The sequence below is a fragment of the Gymnoscopelus microlampas genome (genome assembly GCF_963454915.1).
Source record: "Gymnoscopelus microlampas genome assembly, chromosome: 19".
NCBI lineage: Eukaryota > Metazoa > Chordata > Actinopteri > Myctophiformes > Myctophidae > Gymnoscopelus > Gymnoscopelus microlampas.
Window position 1 is genome coordinate 41,948,174 of NC_139956.1, and position 22,500 is coordinate 41,970,673.

General features: G+C 40.8%; 2 protein-coding genes across 2 annotated transcripts; both read right to left on the reverse strand.

Annotated features, from left to right (window-relative positions):
- Positions 1-435: 435 nt before the first annotated feature.
- On the reverse strand, positions 436-4,832 carry LOC311034528 (extracellular calcium-sensing receptor-like; the record flags this gene model as incomplete). Its single annotated transcript, XM_084042407.1, has 4 exons — positions 436-1,349; positions 1,889-2,012; positions 2,447-2,674; positions 4,641-4,832. 4 exons carry the CDS (start codon positions 4,830-4,832, stop codon positions 436-438), a joined length of 1,458 nt encoding a protein of 485 aa, XP_083898533.1.
- A 6,650-nt stretch (positions 4,833-11,482) lies between these two features.
- On the reverse strand, positions 11,483-22,174 carry LOC311034529 (extracellular calcium-sensing receptor-like; the record flags this gene model as incomplete). The annotated part of the gene is made up of 10 exons (XM_084042408.1): positions 11,483-12,396; positions 13,821-13,944; positions 14,829-15,056; positions 16,713-16,988; positions 17,090-17,296; positions 17,898-18,167; positions 18,869-18,955; positions 20,658-20,955; positions 21,071-21,201; positions 22,157-22,174. 10 exons carry the CDS (start codon positions 22,172-22,174, stop codon positions 11,483-11,485), a joined length of 2,553 nt encoding a protein of 850 aa, XP_083898534.1.
- Positions 22,175-22,500: the final 326 nt, after the last annotated feature.

The following is a 22,500-nucleotide window of genomic DNA, read 5'->3' on the forward strand; positions in this document are numbered from 1 at the left end:
AACAGACCTAGAAGGATGAGCTTACAGTTTGGGTCAGCAGGTGAAAACATGCATTAGAAAAATCAACATAGTGCACGTGCACATTGGTATAGTGTTATGAAATCTTCATACTTTACAGAGCATATGGTTTTCAGGGCTTTTGACCATGAAATTAACAAAGCAGCTTTAATTAGTTGAAACCAGAGGCCTTCAAAGATAATGCAGTCAGAACAATAATAGCTTAAGGTTGCGTTACATCACCTACATCATTACCTCGTACATGCTTGTAGTTTTTAGACCCATGAAGAGGTGGGGAAAATGGAGAAGTGGACCTACTATACAGTAGGTCTAAAATCACGTAGTCTTTAAGGATGGGTAGGTTATCAGCAGTCAAATAAATCCACGTGTTATTGTTATAAAATACACTGAAAATGTGTTATAATTTAATGTCTGCTTCTACGTCTTGATGGCACTGCGACCCATAATAGACTTCTTAGTGTTTCTTTCGGGTTTCAAAAGCATTATATAACACTTTGGTCCAAACAGTGCCAACAAAAGGCCAAAACTAGATGCTAAAATAGCAAACACCTCCACTACATCTGCATATTTGCCTGGAGAGCTGATATATGCTGGGATGAAGGCTATCCACACTGCACAGAAGATCAACATGCTGAAAGTGATTAACTTGGCTTCATTGAAGTTGTCTGGAAGATTCCTTGCCATGAATGCTAGGAGGAAGCTGAGGAGTGCCAGTAAACCAATATATCCTAGTAACACTGCAAAACCAACTGTTGATCCCACTTCACACTCATAGACTATCTTATCACTGTTGTATTGTGTGTTTTTATGAGGAGTTGGTGAGGCAGACACAAGCCAAGCTGTGCAGATCGTTGCCTGGATGGAAGTAAGAACTAGAACTATTCCTCTCTGCTGCATAGCACCAAACCACTTCATAATGTCTGCACCCCCAGGCTTGGAGGCCTTGAACACAGCCAACACCACCATAGTCTTTACCAGGATACACGAGACACACAGCACAAAGCTGATCCCAAATACTGCATGCCTCAGCTGACAAGTCCAGAGTCTGGGACGGCCAATGAACAGAAGTGAGCACAAGAAACATAGTTTGAGTGACAACAAAAGTTGGAAGCTGAGTTCTGAGTTGTTGGCGCGTACCATGGGTGTGTCTCGATGATAGATGAAGATTCCTAAGACAATGGCACAGGCAAGTGTGCCTATTAATGAGATGGTTGTCAAGGAGATACCCAGGCCCTCATGGTAGGAGAGGAACTCCATGCTCTTAGGAACACATTGGTCACGCTGGGGACTGGACCAGAAGTCCTCTGGACAACTGGTGCACTCTGCAGAGTCTAACAAAGACGGCAAGGTTAAAGGGACAGACAAGTAAAGTATATAGCTAACCTACATTGATACATTGTAATAATCCTACTATGTCCTATTGTCCTACTGTAAATGTGGAAACATCTCTCCTTTATGTCTGTCTGTCTGTCTGTCTGTCTGTCTGTCTGTCTGTCTGTCTGTCTGTCTGTCTGTCTGTCTGTCTGTCTGTCTGTCTGTCTGTCATGGCAGCAGAAGGAGAAAGCTGGCTCAATGTTGCAAGTTTATAAGTTAGCCCTCCTTTGATTTAACGAAGGTTGTGCTACACGTAACCAACATAGACTTGGAGTTTTTGTGGTCAAAAAGCGCAGAAGCTTTAATTGCAATGGGATCTCATTAGTTGTGTCAGCAACAACAACTCACATCAGCACTCAGTGCGCTATACAGTCACATAATGACCATCTGTAGTGGCAGTTGCTGATCTGTATTGGCAGTTGCAGTCCCAAGTCTCAAGTGTGCACGTAGTTTGTGTGTGAACATCCCAGGATATGAACTAGTAATGTAAACCAACCAGTCTCATTGCTGATCTCTCCCTCAGAGCAAGCAATGCAGTCAAAGCAGCAGACAGGTTCTCCTTTCTTTCTGGCCACACGGGTTCCAGGGGAACAGCTCTCACTGCACACTGACCGAGGCGGCTACAGAGGAAAGTAACACAAATCAATTTAAATTAATGTACTTTCACATGAACTCAACATGAGTTATTGTCACATTGTCACTCTCAAGTAGTACTATGGTGACAGCTTGGGGCAACGTCTGACCGCCCGTCAACCTTTGACGTGATGGGAGCCCGAGCCCTAATCCCACCCACACTGGAATGCAGAAGTTCCGTTAACAATCCCAAATCGTAAGAGGATGACGACTCAACTAAAAACATTTAAAACACAGCTAAAAAACAATTCAAACAAGGGGACTGATTAAGGTTAGGCATGGGGCACGAATGGTTAAAGTTAGTGTTGCCGGGCGTCCTGTCATGTCAAACGTTGACAGATGGTCAAATCCGTCACAACTCTTCACCCGTTTAACGTGATGGGTGTGAGAATGCATTGTTATTTTACAAAGCTGAAGTGACCTTTTTGGATTCAAAGTTCCAGAAGATTCGGTCTTCGTCAAGGATGAGTTCTTCACCTGCGGAGGCTGACTTCCTGTACACACCTATGTTGTGAACCTTTGTGCTTCCGTCAGGGAGCCACACCCAGTTCATGACATCATAGATTGGTAAAGGATCACCATTCTCATCAAATGATACTTGATCACCAAATGATGTGGTGAAGTTGACCTTTTCCAGGTAATAGACAAGCTATAAATGGTGATGAGCAAAATTATGAAGAGCAAAATTATGAAGAGCAAGATACTTTTAAAAACCTACTGCATACGATATGATTGACATTGACAGGGACTGTTATTGTATTAACTCCACCCTTACAGAATTTAAAACACAATTTAAACTGCAGACTCAATCCCAATCTTCTGTCATAATCTGAAGACTCACCTCTTCAGATTCCACCTCAGCCCTTAGCACTTGCCCTAGCCTTGACGACCTTGCAGGATTATGCAAAGGCTAAAATGTAACTTAGATAACATGTTACGTAGACAGATGCCAGGTCATTGTTGACCTGGCATCCTATAGTGTGTAAAGTTCCAATGTAGGCTGATGATAGGTTCTTGGTTTACGTATGTATTAGTTATTATTAGATGAGCGTCTGCTAAATGCCTAAACTGTAAACTGTAAACACAAACAGTAATTTGTGTATGTCAAGGGGATATACAAAACAATCTGCCAATAGGAAAAAGGGGGGAATTATAGGTGCAGTAAGTGATATTTGTTTGTTCAAATAGGTATTATCTATACTGTAGAGTGTTACATTACATTACATTACAGTCATATACTAGACACTTTTATCCAAAGCAACTTACAATAAGTGCATTCAACATAGGTAAGGAACGAAACTACTAAGCACCAGAAATGTTAAGTGCATTCTCTTCTAAAACAAGCAACTAAGAGTACACCTAGCGCTAAAGTGAAAGTGCAATATATCAGCTACCTACTTTCATAAACAGATGAGACAAAGTAGGAAAATCAAATGAGCATGAGCTAAAACAAATAAGTGTATCGAATAAACAAGATCCAATAAGACAAGAGCTCGTACAACTAATTGACAACAAGTAGGCCAGGCAAAGAGTGTTTGTTCAGTAACAGGGCTCCAGCACTTAAATAAACAGACAATACATTTTCAGTTTGGGATAATAATTCAGGATACAGGATATACTGAAAAGTGTGCTCCTCAGAGTGCAGGTCTCTGCCTACCCAGGGCCTGTACGGATTTGTATTAGTTATTAACAACATGTGTAGGAGAAACATGTGTTTATAAGAAAACACAAAATTGGGGAAAATGTGGTATGGCACAAATTACCTACAGAATATGCTATAGAGCTTTGAGTTTTTAACAAAAATGTTTTAGTTTTTACACACACACGTGCGTGCACGTGTGCATACACGCACACACACACACACACACACACACACACACACACACACACACACACACACACACACACACACACACACACACACACACACACACACACACACACACGCGCGCACACACGCACACGCACACATACACATACACATACACATACACACACACATACGCACACACAAAATCACGTACAGCACCTTTAAGCTTTATTCAGCATCGGGAGAATCTACAGTATCATAGTAATCAGCCCCCCAAAAACGTATGTGTTACTGTACTTTTCATATTTTTTTCTGCAAACTTCTAAATAAAACAGTCAATCATATTTACATGATCCGTTATTATTATGAATTAAAATCCAGTGAGAAACATTAACCGGTAAACTGTGCCTTAATATCACACCTGCCATGGCTGTATTGTCTGCAAACTGGCACAGCTGTGCCCAATGAAAGGCCCTCTTCCTGGCACACATTGCAACATGTCATGGAGGGCATGGGCCAGAGCATACACAGCCTTGTACACATTATACTCTGGCCTGAGTTCAGACACATCCAGAAGGGTAGTTTCTGCTGTTCCAAGGTCCTCTAGTCCAGTACACACCCTTCCACCAACATCCACCCACTCAGACGGAAATGGTGCGAATTTACACCGAAATGTGTGCTCCCAAAACTGCCTCACCTGAACACAAAACATATCTTAAGCATAAATAAATTACGTGAATGTTTTTTAAAATAGACATCAGTTTGAAATTGCAGCTTACATTCAAAATTAAAACAAAAGACTCACTAGGTTATGTTCATGTCTGCTGTCAGGGTCATCGTCAGGATGTATTTTTAACAAGAAGTCCTTGAGACCTGGTATCTCTCCATGCCGGATGGTGATACCCAGGGTGCCTCCCAGGTACGGCATGAAGTGAGGAGTCTGGAGTATGGCCGCCGATGTCCACAGCTCACTGGCCATCCACTGCAAACCTGTCATATTCTGCTTTACCACCTTGTGTTGAACAAAGTATATTGGTGTAAATCTTTTTTGTCAGACAGAAACCTTGAGTCCAAAACCGTTCAGGAAATGGAAAACAATTCTTCAATCCATTGTAGTTATTATTTAGTCAAAAGCGCTTGTTAATACTTTTCATTGGTGAAATATTTTTAAAAGCCACATACTTTATACCAATTAATTATAGCAGTGAGGTGTGTGAATGGTGTGATTTATTGTTTGCTTATTGTGCAGATAGACACACTGAGATCAAAAGCTAAAGAAAAAGAATAAAGTGCCAAAAATACACAATTGCTGAGCATTTACATTGATCAACCTGACAACCTAGAATGATTCAATTGCATTGCAATTAAAATTGCTTAAAGGATGTCATTTATAGCTCATTTCAGATTTCTGATAATCATTAATCCCAAAATGAACATGGAATATAACCCCAACCTCCTCCATGAGATGAAGCATGTGGCTCTCATGTGCAAATACAATGACCACATGAGCTGTGGATTTCTTCATCACAGAGACAATCCTCTGAAGTGCAGCTGGTTCATCGCCCCAGGGCAGAACCTCCATGTATGCCAGACAACCCAAACCAGACTGGACCAGGTCAGACTGGAAGATTCGGGCGGCATCGTGACCATAGTCTTCATCACTAAACAGCAGTCCTACCCAGGTCCACCCAAACCGCCACATAATCTGAAGCATAGCTCGAACCTGATTGGATAAAATAATCGAATGATATGTTCTTAGGCTAGATTAGTCACATAGTGGTACAAGCAGTGAGTCTTCTTCACAGATTCCACAATGGAAAAGGTCAAATCATTCTCTTTTGATACGGTCAACAAAGACCAATGCTGCCCTACAAAGCCAAAGTGCAAAAATATTTTTTTTGGAGACATTGACTTTATTTGTCTCAAAGGTCAAATCAGCCTTCATGATTTTGGGCGGGATAAACAGTTACCTCATGAACAGATATACAATATTAGTGCAATATCGCTTGTGTACTGATAACCCAGTTGGCTGGCCAGCATTTTTATTATTGTCTCCGCCAGGCCGAAAGGCATGGCGAGAGAGTATGTTTTCCACCCCGTCCGTCCGTCCGTGTGTGTGTGTGTGTGTGTGTGTCCGTCCGTCCTGTCTGTGTGTTACCAGCTACCAGCTAATCTCTGGCACCGTTGGCCCGTTCGCTCCCAAACTGTGCACACACACTCCCTGGATGCCAATTCAGAACCTCTGCCCCATTTTTTTCACATGAGCCTGTTATAGCACCACCAGGAGGCCGATTTGTGTAAAACACATTTTTTTACATTACTCCTACAGATTTTATCCAAACGTCATGCAAATCGGTACACAGTATCTCTATAGTCATGTGATCAACACGGATCTGTCCCATTTCCCATATTCCATCCTCATTGCCTATGGTTGGCTTCCAAAGTTTGCAGGATTGGTCCATTTTGAACAAAAAGCCTCAAACTATGCACGCAGCTTGCGATTTCCGTGGAATTTCACACGCACATTCCCACTAGGCCGAGGAAGAAATGCCACCCTTTTCACATTGGCCTGTTATAGCGCCACCAGCAGGTCTAATTTTGCAAAACACATTTTTGGAACAAAATGCCTCAAATCATTAATGCAGTGTCTGATTGCCGTGAAAGACCTAAGAATAAATGGCACCCTTTTCACATAAGCCTATTATAGCGCAACCAGAGGGCCAGAATAACGTACCTGACCTGGCGGAGACCTGTGCTCCGAGGAGCACTTTTTCTAGTTTTTATTATTTTCAGAGTTACCACACTTTGGCTTCGTATAGGGCATTATAATACACACAAGGAAATGAGAGGGAAAATGCTATATTGATTACAATCCTTAAATATATTTTTTTTGTCAAGTGTGGAACATATACTACTTGATACTAACATATATTTTGTGTGTAGAAGTTCACCTGGAAGACATCACTTGGGATTGTTCTAAAGAAGGACGGGAACTGGTTCCTCTCACTCAGACAGGAGCAGGTGGAAAAGTAACTTACCTACAAAGGGTACAAAACATCTGTTCTGTAATATTTTCTATTTTTAACAAATGTCCCCTGCAAACGGAGAATAAGAGCATATCAGAACATAACAATATATATATACATATATATCAGAACATAACAATATCCTACCCCCCCCCCCCCCCACACACACACACACACACACACACACACACACACACACACACACACACACACACACACACACACACTGTTTCTCCTCTCTCTCTCTTCCTGTCCGAAAGCACTTGAATGGACTCACTAAACAAGTGTGTGGTGTAGGCATTAGAAAGCAATCACTTCCAGTTCAAATTGTAATATTAGATTACCTGATAATGAAAACATTAATCTAATATGTGATAATTAAGTGTGGGATCTTGCGAGAACAAGTGCATGTGTTGTGCACAGGTTGCAATGTATCTACGGTTTAGAATTACTATGCTATAATTGTAAAAAAAAAAACGTTCTGATTATCAATCTAATTATTTCCCACCCCGATTATATAAACAGATACACCATGAGACCGGCCCGACTAAGGGACAAAGGATTCCCACTCTCGGGTCCGGGCAAAGAATCTAACACAGATGCATTGCACTGAAAACTTGCTTCATGTTCCATTCAAAACCTGCCTGCACTGTTCATATTCTCTGCTTGCAAGTAAATATGTTCTGACTTTAAATATGTAAGCTGTAAACAATGTTGCTTTTGCTTATCAAATCAAGCAAAATGTGTTAGCTTCGTAGCATAATTGCCAAGTCATTGGCAATTATGCCAAATGTACATGTCTGCCTAACTCTACTCTCCTAACACTGCTGCTTCATTGTGCCTTTTTTGCCTAATGAAATTGAAATGATTTTTGAATGTAACAAGCATTCTGACATAGGCAATAAGGCAAGATGAATCAGCAGTGTGAGAGTAGAGAATAGATATATCAAAGTTATTAGAAAGGCAGATAAATATTTAAAAAATATTAGTTTTTTTCTCATGATTGCCTAAGTCACCTATTGTAGATGACTTAGCCAGATAGTGATTTTTCATTTCTTCTTTCCTGAAAACCTTAAAAATAGGAAATTGGTGATGGTAAATGATTCTTGCAGGAAACTTACCATGGGCACTCTGTACAAACCTAATATACTAGAAATGGCAATAGAATTAGTTGAGGAATCAGCACCCACAATTCCAAGCACTGGAGGGGACCCAACACAGCTCCCATCATCAAATTTAAACTGCTCCTCTCTCCCACTGACCAATGTCAACGCTGCACGGAATCCAAGTCCAAGCATGAGGCCGTTATCATAGATACTATATCCCAGAGTCACATTGGGTAGCAGGCTGGTGTCTCTGTTGATCTCAGCAATGGCAAAAGCCATGGTCTGTGCCCATCTGAACCCTGGAAGGAAAAAACTAACACACATAATTCCCCATGTAAACCTGAACATACTGTATCTTTGTAGAAATATACAACAGACTAAATCAAAACAAGTTCACTGTTGTCTTGCTTGCTGTTGTATTTGTGATACCAACCCATGGCAAGTGGGGTCCTGTCCCTTGGAGGTGAAAGACATTTTAGGGTACACAGGGATGGAGTGGATCATGAACAAGCCACCCAGAACCAAGTCACCAGCCTTGTAAATACTGTTGACATTAAACTGTGCCTGTAACTCACAAGGAGAGGAAGGTGAGGAAGACAAAGCAGATAATGAACAGAACAATATCAAGATCAAGTACAGGTATGAAAGCAGGTGTGTGTCTAGAGAAGCCCTCATGACTCTCCTCTGTCTAAATCCTTTGTTCAGTTTCTAACAGTGCTATGCCATACCCTGTGCCTTCGTATGCCCCTACGTAATCTTCACCAGCCCATCGGGGAGAAGGCAGAAGTAAGGGCAGGGCTTTAGCAGTCCTTTCATATCAAATTAGAGTGTTGGCAACGGTGACATGGCCTCTAGTTGCGGCTGTGAATCTTCACTCCAAAGTGCCTCATCATCATCATCAGCATCCTGAGGCCTGAGAGAACATGAAAAACATAAAGACACTAACTGTCTGAATATTTATGGAAGTTATAATGTGCTGTTCCGCTGAGCTTATAATGCATTTTGACCAGCACTTATAATATTTCATAGTACTGTACCTTGTTATAAGTAATTATGCATACTTATAAACATTTTTAACAAGTGCTATGAAGCCTTATAAGTTCATAATGAACTAGAAAAAGCGGTCCTCGGAGCACAGGTCTCCGCCAGGTCAAGTAGGTTATTGTGGGCCAGCAACGTTCAAAATTCGCCAATCAGGATGGAATATGAAAAATTGGACAGCTCCGTCTTGATCACATGACTAGTGGTAATATGTACCGATTTGCGTAATGTTTGGACAAAATCTATAGGAGTAAATCAAGAAATGTTTTTTTTTTTAAATCAGCCTCCTGGTGGTGCTATAAAAGGCTGATGTGAAAAATGCAGGGCAGTTTTTATTTATTTATTTAAAAAAAACATTTTTTTTTGGCTTTTACTGTATGCCTTTATTGACAGGACAGTAGGCTGACAGGAAATGGGGAGAGAGATGGGGAATGACATGCAGCAAAGGCCGCCAGGATCAGGACTCAAACCCGTAACGCATTGTCAGGCTCCACTGAGCCTAGGTGCCTGAACCGCTACGCCAGCGGTCCAGGCAGGGCAGAGGTTTTTACTTGGCCTCTCAGTGTGCGTGCAAAGATCGGTCCAGAGCTGCGCTACTGAATCTGCTCCCAAAAATGGGGAATAAAAACAATTACATTGTTGCAATTTTAAAAAATGAATTCATTTTATATTATAGCTTGTAAAAGTTTCCCATATTAGTGTTGCTTCCTAGGTTAATAGTTTTTTATGGAATAAAACACATAATAACAATTCCTTTGACATTACATTTTTATTTGAAGTTAAATTCATGGATTATTAATGTATGGTTGTAACGGTAAACACAGTGATAGTGACCTCCTGACTTAAACCAACAGGTTCATTATTTTAGAAATCATAAAGTTCGAACAGTCATAGATTCAGAGGAATGCACAGCATGTCTCTAAAATGAATATCACTCTCCACTCAGCCTTTCAGGACCTGCACTATATCAGCAAACATGAGTCTTAAGCTAAGTAGGTCCAACAAAATCTAAAAGGAACCTTTGACTTTGTGTATGACTATCTTCTGCTACGATGTTGTACTGTAACTGTGCTTTCATATCGTACATTGCAACTGGGATTCTGTCACCATGGACTTTTCCTTGCTTAAGACACAGGGAGCTCTATTAAGCACGTCTTAAATCCATGTCTTATACGGTAATTAAGTGATAACGCCAGCAAGTTGCGCTGAACGCAAACACTTAAGGAATAAGACTACTGTGTGTTCATGTGTTAATTAAGGGCGCAATGCGGTATCTGCTATTTTGCAAATTGACTTAAAAAGACCGCATACTGCTAAGAGGTCAGACCACGTCTTAAGTGCAAAAAGAAATGTTTGGTTGTAAGGACACCGGCAGTTTAACTAATCCGTGCTCAGTCAATTCTGAACCGATTGTTATAATTCAAAGTTCTCTATAATCTGTGAAGTGTCTATTGTCATAGAATGCTGCACGAACAGATCTGATCTACAATCATACAACCTGTCACTCAGCAACTGTTTTTGCTTGGAGATCAGATCTTTTGGGCAGCAGTAGCAGCATTGAGCAAATATGTGAAACATACCGATGTGTGTGGGGGGGGGGAGATGCTTAGGCAACTGAGAATGTGAATATTACTATTATTAATATAATAATATTGGTTTGTCAAAAGATGTCAATGTGTTTTGGAAATTGGAGACAGTCACATAATTAGACAGAGGCTACAGTGGTTATGACGGCCATGTCTGCAGTTGGATAACTCTCCTTTCAATGCAAGGTTTCTTTCTCTTTGGTCTCAACGCTTAATGCACAGAAAATTGCACTGCGTCTTGCTCTGATCTTAAAGGGAATGGAGCCCAGTAGCTCACATCTTGAAAGCCAGACTTTACCTGTGCACCACATTAGACATCACACTAGTGGTTATGTTCAGATAGTGAATGGATTATCAGTACAAACCTAATCAAACAGGCATGAATGTGGGAGAAAGCATTTAACTTGTGAATGAGTTAATGTGTCTGATTTCTGTCAAACGAGAGTGTCCATGAAGTGTTGATGACATAGCGGTCTACGCCATGCATCATAGAGTGAATGCTCTTTGGAACAAGTGCTTTTCTTGCACTGAACAATCCACCATAGTCGGAAGCCAGGGTGTGGGAGGGGTGAGCAGCAAGGGACATGTTCCATTGTGTTTCAACTGACCTTGAAGAAAGAGCTTACAGTTTGGGTCAGCAGCTGAAAACATGCTTTTAGAGTAAATAAACAAGGATGGTTGGCCCATGCACATTGGTTGATAGTGTTATGACACAGAGCATGTGGTTTTCAGGCAAGACAATATACAGTATTATGTATTATTTATCACACAAAGCTTATTATGATTATAATAATAATTTGACTCTTCGATACCTGTAGTACTTTGACCCACAGAGAATGAAGAGGTGGCCGTTTCTCCTATCTATATAATAGGTCTACAATCACCATTCTATGTCTTGGTGGCACCTCGACCCATAATAGACTTCTTAGTGTTTCTCTCAGGTTTCAAAAGGATTATATAACACTTTGGTCCAAAGAGTGCCACCAAAAGGCCAAAACTGGATGCTAAAATAGCAAACACCTCCACTACATCTGCATATTTGCCAGGAGAGCTGATATATGCTGGGATGAAGGCTATCCACACTGCACAGAAGATCAACATGCTGAAAGTGATTAACTTTGCTTCATTGAAGTTGTCTGGAAGATTCCTTGCCGTGAATGCTAGGATGAAGCTGAGGAGTGCCAGTAAACCAATATATCCTAGTAACACCGCAAAACCAACTGTTGATCCCACTGCACACTCATAGACTATCTTATCACTGTTGTATTGTGTGTTTTTATGAGGAGTTGGTGAGGCAGATACAAGCCAGGCTGTGCAGATCGTTGCCTGGATGGAAGTAAGAACTAGAACTATTCCTCTCTGCTGCATAGTACCAAACCACTTCATAATGTCTGCACCCCCAGGCTTGGAGGCCTTGAACACAGCCAACACCACCATAGTCTTTACCAGGATACATGAGACACACAGCACAAAGCTGATCCCAAATACTGCATGCCTCAGCTGACAGGTCCAGAGTCTGGGACGGCCAATGAACAGAAGTGAGCACAAGAAACATAGTTTGAGTGACAACAAAAGTTGGAAGCTGAGTTCTGAGTTGTTGGCGCGTACCATGGGTGTGTCTCGATGATAGATGAAGATTCCTAAGACAATGGCACAGGCAAGTGTGCCTATTAATGAGATGGTTGTCAAGGAGATACCCAGGGCCTCATGGTAGGAGAGGAACTCCATGATCTTAGGAACACATTGGTCACGCTGGGGACTGGACCAGAAGTCCTCTGGACAACTGGTGCACTCTGTAGAGTCTAACAAAGACGGCAAGGTTAAAGGGACAGACAAGTAAAGTATCATCCTAATAGATAACCAGTGTTGCTATGTGTTGTGATTTATTTCATATAAATGTCATTTCATTAATAGTTATAACAGTTAAAAAGGGAATGTGCTAATTTACAGTTTAAGAAACACATATTATTATTTCATTGCATATTGTATTTTGAAACCCTTATTGTGAAAGAACCACCTGAAGTGCTAAGCTAATTCATGCCGTGTTACATTACACTCTAGAAGCTACATCCGGCAGATTTGTTGTTGTCGTTGTGCTGAAAGCACCTTGATTTTCATTCATTCGAAACGAAACTATTTTCAAGCCATGTTTGTACCGACCACTTGTCTGTAATTCTACTACTGCTAACTAAGATCAGTAAACTTTGTTTGATTCATACTTTTGTGTCGTCATTCCAAGAACTTTCATTACACTATGCTCATTTGGGATGTGCTTGCACTGTACGCTACAGGTCACACAATGGACAATTGATATGCATCTAGGCTCATTCTTATGTTAGTGTACCTGGTGTGAGTCGGGAGCCTTTGTAAACTTTGTTGAGGTGTGAATTTAAAGTCGTTTTAAATCTATGCGTGTGCCTGCGCATGCTCCTGGTCAAATAGGTTCCGTAGGTTCTGTACATAACCTACATTGATACATTGTAATAATCCTACAATGTCCTACTATGCTACAGTAAATGTGGAAAACTCTCACCTGTCTGTCTGTCTGTCTGTCTGTCTGTCTGTCTGTCTGTCTGTCTGTCTGTCTGTCTGCCTGTCTGTCTGTCTGTCTGTCTGCCTGTCTGTCTGTGTGAAGCCAGGGTTGATTCTAATTGATCTCTTCTCTCAACAGCATGCTGAACCTCAACACACACACACACACACACACACACACACACACACACACACACACACACACACACGCGCGCGCGCGCGCGCTCTTCATTCTCTGTGGGTCAAAGTACTACAGGTATCGAAGAGTCAAATTATTATTATAATTATAATAAGCTTTGTGTGATAACACACACACACACACACACACACACACACACACACACACACACACACACACAGACACACACACACACACACACACACACACACACACACACACACACACACACACACACACACACACACACACACTCCAGAGAGAACGGCAGCAGAAAGAGAGAGCTAGCTGGCGCAATGTTGCAAAGTTATAAGTTACCTCTCCTTTGATCTAAATACATAGCAAGCAGCACACCCACTAAGGCTGTGCTACACGTAGCCTGCATAGACTTGGAGTTTTTGTGGTCGAAAAGCGCAGAAGCTTTAAATTACAACAACTCACAGCAGCACTCAGTGTCCTGTACGGTCACATAATGACCAATTGGTCCCAGGGTATGGACTAGTAATGTAAACCAACCCGTCTCATTGCTGATCTCTCCCTCAGAGCAAGCAATGCAGTCAAAGCAGCAGACAGGTTCTCCTTTCCTTCTGGCCACACGGGTTCCAGGTGAACAGCTCTCACTGCACACTGACCAAGGTGGCTACAGAGGAAAGTAACACAAATCAATTTAAACTAATTTACTTTCACACATGAAGTCAACATGAGTTATTGTCACATTGTCACTCTCAAGTAGTACTATGGTGACAGCTTGGGGCAACATCTGACCGCCTGTAAACCTTTGACGTGATGGGAGCCCTCTAGCGCCCGTCAAAGCATTTAGCAAAGGTCCCGGTAATCCCACCCACACTGGAATGCAGAAGTTCCGTTAACACTCCTAAATCGTAAGAGGATGACGACTCAACTAAAAACACTTTAAACCACACTTTAAGCCACTAGCAGACAAACTGCTAGTGGCTCCCCATTGGCTTAGACAGGTCTAAGCCAATGGGGAGCCACTAGCAGTGTTGCCAGAGTGTTGCTTATTTCTCTCGCAGAATCTGGCAACACTGACTAAGTACATTTACTCAAGTACTTTACTTACATTTTGTCCTATACATTACTCTGTGTCACGGTGATTTGAACCGACGGCAGGCGTGTATAGTAGGCATAGAGGCGAGAGGCGTGTCTAGTACCATAGCTTGAGAGGACGACACCGAGTATGAGAAAGTATCCCCATTGGCTTAAAAGACAGCCAATGATTGAAAACATGCGAATATGTCGAACACATGTTGAACACATGGATGACTAGTAGGTCAGTCTCTTCATAGACCAGCATGCTTTGCAAGCTGGTAAAAAGGGGACTGATTAAGGTTAGGCATGGGGCACGAATGGCTAAAGTTAGGGTTAGGGGTGGTTGAAGTGTTAGTCGTAAACACGCAAAGTCACCGGGCATCTGTCAAACATTGACAGATGGTCAAATCTGTCCCAACCTGTTTAATGTGATGGGTGTGAGAATGCAACGTTATATTGCGAAGCTGAAGGGACCTTTTTGGATTCAAAGTTCCAGAAGATTCGGTCTTCATCAAGGATGAGTTCTTCACCTGCGGAGGCTGACTTCCTGTACACACCTACGTTGTGAACCTGTGTGCTTCCATCAGGGAGCCACACCCAGTTCATGACATCATAGATTGGTAAAGGATCACCATTCTCATCAAATGATACTTGATCACCAAATGATGTGGTGAAGTTGACCTTTTCCAGGTAATAGACAAGCTAGAAATGGCAAAAGTATGAAGAATAAGATACTTTAAAAAAAAAAACTGCTGCATATAATATGCACTAGTTACATTGACAGGGACTGTTATTGTATTAACTTCACCCTTACAGACTTTAAAACACAATTTAAACACAAACAGTAATTTGTGTATGGGGGCATTCAAGGGGATATAAAAAAATAATCTGCCATCAGGAAAAAGGGGAACGTTATAGGTGCAGTAAGTGATATTTGTTCAAATAGGTGTTAAATATCTCTACTGTAGAGTGTTTGTTCAGTAACAGGGGTCTCCCCGTCTCTCCAGCACATTTACAACAAATGTATTGTTGTAAACACACAATACATTATCAATTCAGGATAATAATTCCATCCAATCAGGAGAGATACAGGGTACAGGATATACTAGAAAAGTGTGCTCCTCAGAGTGCAGGTCTCTGCAGGCCAGGTAGCCTAATTTTGTGTATTCTTATAAACACATGTTTTGCGACAACTCCTACAAATGTTTTCCTACAAACTCAAACAAATCCCTACAGGCCCTGGGTAGGCTACCTGGCCTGGCAGAGACCTGCGCTTTGTGTGAGTAATTAACAACATTTGTAGGAATTGTAGCAAAACATGTGTTTATAAGAGTACACTAAATTGTGAAAAATGTGGGCTGGAACAAATGGACAAAACACGTACGCACGCACGCACGCACAGACAGACAGACAGACAGACAGACAGACAGACAGACAGACAGACAGACAGACAGACAGACAGACAGACAGAGAGACAGAGAGACACACACACGCACGCACGCACGCACGCACACACACACACACACACACACACACACACACACACACAAAATCACCCATAGCACCTTTAAAGGGCAAGACCACTTTGGTAGAGGTTTGGGTTGTGTAGTTACCTTGCCATGATGTAACTCCAAAGGTGGGCAAGAAATGAAAAATAATTGCTCGATTGATTAGAAATTGATAATTCAACATGCTCCTCATTGACTTACAGTACATTGTACGGTAAAACAGCTCTCAAAGTCACTCTTTTAGCACATAAACAAATGCAAACAAAGTTGATTCAGACAATATAGAACATCACCAAACCCAGTACTGTTTTTTTTTTAAATAAAAATGTCAACTTCCTGTTGATTTTGCCATTTTTAATAAGTAGAAAACCTGGACTGGATCCGCGGATCCGGATCCAGATCTTCAAATAGTAAAATCAACAGGAAGTTGACATTTTTATTAAAAAAACAAACAGTACTGGCTTTGGTGATGCTCTATATTGTCTGAATCAGCTTTGTTTGGGTTCATTTATGTGCTAAAAGAGTGACTTTGAGAGCTGTTTTACCCTACAATGTAAGTCAATGAGGAGCATATTTTGAATTATCAATTTCTAATCAATGGAGCAATTATTTTTCATTTCTTGCCCACCTTTGGAGTTACATCATGCCAAGGTAACTACACAACCCAAACCTCTACCAAAGTGGTCTTACCCTTTAAGCTTTACTCAGCATAAAAGCACATGGCTCTCTGTGTCCCGGGAGAATCCCATTTGTCTTGGTTTTCACCAGTCATATTTACATAATTAATTATTATTATCATTTTTTATCTAGTGAGAAACATTAACAGGTAAACTGTGACTTAATATCACACCTGCCATGGCTGTATTGTCTGCAAAGTGGCACAGCTGTGCCCAATGAAAGGCCCTCTTCCTGGCACACATTGCAACATGTCATGGAGGGCATGGGCCAGAGCATACACAGCCTTGTACACGTTATACTCTGGCCTGAGTTCAGACACATCCAGAAGGGTAGTTTCTGATGTTCCAAGGTCCTCTAGTCCATTACACACCCTTCCACCAGCATCCACCCACTCAGACGGAAATGGTGCAAATTTACACCGAAATGTGTGCTCCCAAAACTGCCTCACCTGAAGAAAAACCATGAAGTTTTGAGCATAAATAAATTACGTGAATGTTTTTAAAATAGACATCAGTTTGACATTGCAGCTTACATAAAAAAATGACTCACTAGGTTATTTTCATGTCTGCTGTCAGGGTCATCGTCAGGATGTATTTTTAACAAGAAGTCCTTGAGACCTGGTATCTCTCCATGACGGATGGTGATACCCAGGGTGCCTCCCAGGTACGGCATGAAGTGAGGAGACTGGAGTATGGCCGATGATGTCCACAGCTCACTGGCCATCCACTGCAAACCTGTCACATTCTGCTTTACCACCTATTGTGTTGAACAAAGTATATTGGTGTAAATCATTTTCGTCAGACAGAAACCTTGTAAGCCCAAAACCATTCAGGAAATGGGAAACAATTCTTCGATCCGTCGTAGTTAATATTTATTCAAAAGCGCTTATAAAAAAATATATACTTTTCATTGGTTAAATATTTATAAAACCCACATACTTTATACCAGTTAATTATAGCAGTGAGATGTGTGAATGGTGTGATTTATCGTTTGTGATTTATTGTGCAGATAGACATACTGAGATAAAAAGCTAAAGAAAAAGAAGAAACCATTTTAGAGTGATCGCGCGTTGAAAACGGCTGATTTTCACCAAAAAAAAAGAAGAATGGCTAGCTAGAGCTGTTTTTCTCAAAACCCATCATTGGAGCGGACGGACGTGACGTTTTTTGGAATGATGTCACATCCGTTGATTCCTTCTAGGGGAGTCACGGGATCATTCTTAAGTTGCGTTAGAGTGCCCTCTTGTGGAATTTTCAAAAAAGATTGGCGGTAAACGGTTGAATCTGACTTCACGTAGATCTACGTGAATGGCGATGAATGTGTTAATCCCAAAATGAACATGGAATATAACCCCAACCTCCTCCATGAGATGAAGCATGTGGTTCTCATGTGCAAATACAATGACCACATGAGCTGTGGATTTCTTCATCACAGAGACAATCCTCTGAAGTTCAGCTGGTTCATCGCCCCAGGGCAGAACCTCCATGTATGCCAGACAACCCAAACCAGACTGGACCAGGTCAGACTGGAAGATTCGGGCGGCATCGTGACCATAGTCTTCATCCATGAACAGCAGTCCTACCCAGGTCCACCCAAACCGCCACATAATCTGGAGCATAGCTCGGACCTGATCGGATAAAATAATCGAAGGATTTGTTCTTAGGCTAGATTATTCATGTAGTGGTACAAGCAGTGAGTCTTCTTCACAGATTCCACAATGGAAAAGGTCCAATCATTCTCTTTACATACGTTCAACAAAGACCTATGCTGCCCTACAAAGCTAAAGTGCAAAAACTACATTTTTGGTGGCATTGACTTATTTATTTGTGTCCAAATTTGACTGGGAGACAGTCATCTAGCATTGTTTTCATTTTTTTTTTATTGTCATATGAAAGCAGGGAATCATAGCAAAAATAATGATATATTGGTTTATAAGATTGAGTGAATAGTTTTGAAACTACAGCTTGTAGAACTGAAGTCAAGTTAAAACTCTTAAGTAGAGACAACACCACTGATTGTCTCAAAGGTCAAATCAGCCTTCATGATTTTGGGAGGGATAAACAGTTACCTCATGAACAGCTACCGGTATACAGTATTAGTGCAATATCACTTGTATACTGATAACCCAGTTGGCTGGCCAGCTGAAACACTTCAAAGCCTTTTTATCAGTTTGATTCTTTGCAGAGTTGGCTTTGTGGGGCAGTAGGCTACACAAGAAAATGATATGTAATATTTATTACAATCATTAGAGGTACTAAGTACTTGACATTCTTGTCAAGTACTACTACTTGACTACTACCAACAGATATTTTGCGTGTAGAAGTTCACCTGGAAGACATCACTTGGTATTGTTCTAAAGAAAGACGGGAACTGGTTCCTCTCACTCAGACAGGAGCAGGTGGAAAAGTAACTTACCTACAAATGGTACAAAACATCTGTTCTGTAATATTTTCTATTTTTAACAAATGTCCCCTGCAAATGGAGAATATGAGCATATGAGCACACAGAATATATATATATTTTTTAAACATAACCCCACTTTCTAGGGGAGACCAAGTAACAGGGGACAAAAGTAACACACTCAATAATTCTAATTAGAAATAAGCTAGAGGGGTGGGACTTCTTGTGCACATGCTCAGTAGGGTCCTCTCTCTGCCTATGGAAGGATAAAATTATCATTTAATCTCAGCAGAAGTTTTCAACAAAAAACAGATTTTGAGGTGTAAATGAAGATTTTGGGGTGTACGGTATTTTCCTTCTGCTGTCTAAAGATTTAAACTTAGATGAATTGTATCTCTATGTTATTGGTCACAAATTAAAGTCAGCAGCCTACGCTAGTATAGGTGTTTCTAGCTAGAATATGGGATTTTATCATGGTTGCCCTATCGGGGGCAATTGTAACAAAGTGACCGGGGTCAATTGTAACAATGTGTTTTCAATGCAAGCAATTTTTTTGTCTGGGATAACGTACTTTTATGTTAGTAAATGAACATATTTTACTAAATGTCACTACATTTCAAAGTAAAAATATATTTAAATAAAAAATAGACATACATTTGAAAAAAATAAATGTAAAAATAAAATAATTTGAATAAAAATACAAAATCATTATAATTATGTATATAAAACATTCGTAAGTAAAAATGTTAAATTATAAAAAATACATATTACTTAGTGATGTGCTTTTATTTGAGATAAAGTCTGTTAATATGACTTATTTTTTTACAGTGTTACAATTGCCCCCAACCACTGTTACAACTGCCCCCATCACGGGGGCAATTGTAACACTGTGACTCATTGCATTCAAATTGATATTTTAGTCTTGTCCATATTAGTGAAAGCTTAAAAATGGTATTATTAATTAGGGCACATATATATGTTTCTTATAGCAAAAGATGACTAGGATATTTCAAGTAGTCTGTGAATTATGAAGGGAAATGCAAAAAGTATTGCTTTTGTCCCCGGTCTTCCTACTATTGTTTGGATACACTTTGGGATATTGTTAATATCCCACTGCCTCTCCCTCTCTCTCTTCTTCTCCCGAAAGCACTTGAACGGACTCACTAAACGAGTGTGTGGTGTAGGCAGCAAAAAGCGAACACTTCCAGTTCAAATTGTAACCTTAGATTACCTGATAATGAAAACATTAATCTATTCAGAATTAAGTGTGGGATCTTGCGAGACCAGGTACATGTGTTGTGCACAAGTTGCAATGCATTTTATGTTATGTTCATTGTTAAAACCTTATTATGTATAGATCACAGTGATTGATACATACGGTTTAGAATTACTATTTTATAATTGTTATAAATATAAATAACATTCTGAATATCACTCCAATTATTTCCCACCCCGATTATATAAACAAATACTCCATGAGACCGACCTGGGCAAAGAATCTAACACAGATGCATTGCACTGCGACCTTTTCAAAACCTGCTTCATGCTCCAAAGTCTGCCTGCTCTGTTATGCTCTACTTGCAAGTACATATGTTCTGTCTTTCAATATGTAAGCTATAAGCAATGTTTATCACATTTTATTTGTGTAACTAAATAACCCAAATTAAGTATATAACATAAAATTGGTGAAGGTAAATGATTCTAGCAGGAAACTTACCATGGGCACTCTGTACAAACCTAATATACTAGAGATGGCAATAGAATTTGTTGAGGAATCAGCACCCACAATTCCAAGCACTGGAGGGGACCCAACACAGCTCCCTTCATCAAATTGAAACAGCTCCTCTCTCCCACTGACCAATGTCAACGCTGCACGGAATCCAAGTCCAAGCATGAGACCGTTATCATAGATACTATATCCCAGAGTCACATTGGGTAGCAGGCTGGTGTCTCTGTTGATCTCAGCAATGGCAAAAGCCATGGTCTGGGCCCATCTGAAACCTGGAAGGAAAAAACACACATAATTCCCCTGTACACCTGAACATGTATCTTTGTAGAAGTATACAACAGACTAATCTATCACAACAAGTTCACTGTTCTCTTGCTCGCTCTTCTATTTGTGATAGTCACCCATGGCAAGTGGGGTCCTGTCCCTTGGAGGTGAACGACAGATCAGGGTACACAGGGATGGAGTGGATCATGAACAAGCCACCCAGAACCAAGTCACCAGCCTTGTAAATAATGTTGACATTAAACTGTGCCTGTAACTCACAAGGAGAGGAAGGTGAGGAAGACAAAGCAGATAATGAACAGAACAATATCAAGGTCAAGTACAGGTATGAAAGCATGTGTGTGTCTAGAGAAGCCCTCATGACTGTCCTCCTCTGACTAACCCCTTTTCTAAATACTCTGTCCAGTTTATAACAGTGCTATGCCATACCCTGTGCCAACGTATGCCACTACGTAATCGTTCACAACACCCATCTGGGCAGAGGCCCACCAATGAGGCAGAAGCATGGGCAGGCCTTAAAGGGATATTTCACTTTCAAAAAAACTTTCGGTCATTTTATCGTCTACTCAGGCTTTTGTGAGCCCCCCAGACCGTTTTTAAGTTGCTTGATTTAGTATTAGGAGGGCAGGGTGAGTCACCAGAACCAAGGACGGGTGTTTTTGATTAATCTAACATTCGAACAACGAGTTTGAAGTTATAATGGGTTTGTATAGGAAGGGGGCGTGTCTAATAAAATTAATATCAAATATCTAAATACTGAATCAAGCAACTTAAAAACGGTCTGGGGGGCTCACAAAAGCCTGAGTAGACGATAAAATGACCAAAAGTTTTTTTGAAAGTGAAATATCCCTTTCACATACATGAGCATTCCTTTCATATCAAAATAATGTTATTTGTGTCCTGTTAATGTGTCTACAACACTATCTTACCAGAGCTATATTGGTAACTATTCACCCACTGAAGGTCATGAAAAGCCTTATGGATTTCATAAAATACTTTACATATCACATGTGGCCTTGATGTTTGTTTGATGTTTTGACTGTTAGTGTTTTCCCATGATTCTTCTAGGGCTCAGTGGTACTGTAGGCTACAATGTTTCGATTTATGCATGCAAACATATTTATTTAGTTATTGAGAATGCACTCGTTTGCCCACTAGGTGGTACTATTTTACTGGACCATTTCATATGTTTATGTATGGTATACCTGGCAGACCCCTATCATGTGGGGATGAGTGAGATAAGCAGACAGACCCAAATTGGGCCCCTCATCCACAACCACAAATAAGCTCTTAGCCAGTAGCCTTGTATCTTTCAATACAGCGACATGTTCCTGACAAACTGTACACCTTAGCTGCCAATTAGTGGGCGAAGGAGGAGTCGGCACAACACAGGCCAGGGTCATCGCAGATTTCTCCCGTGGCAACCATTTTTCCAAAATGGCCACCACCTGCTGTTATTTTGGCCATAACTCAGATTCTAAACCACCCAACAAGAACACAAGTTGAAATATCGATTCAAGTAAGAACACTCAGTTAATTTCACCCTTAT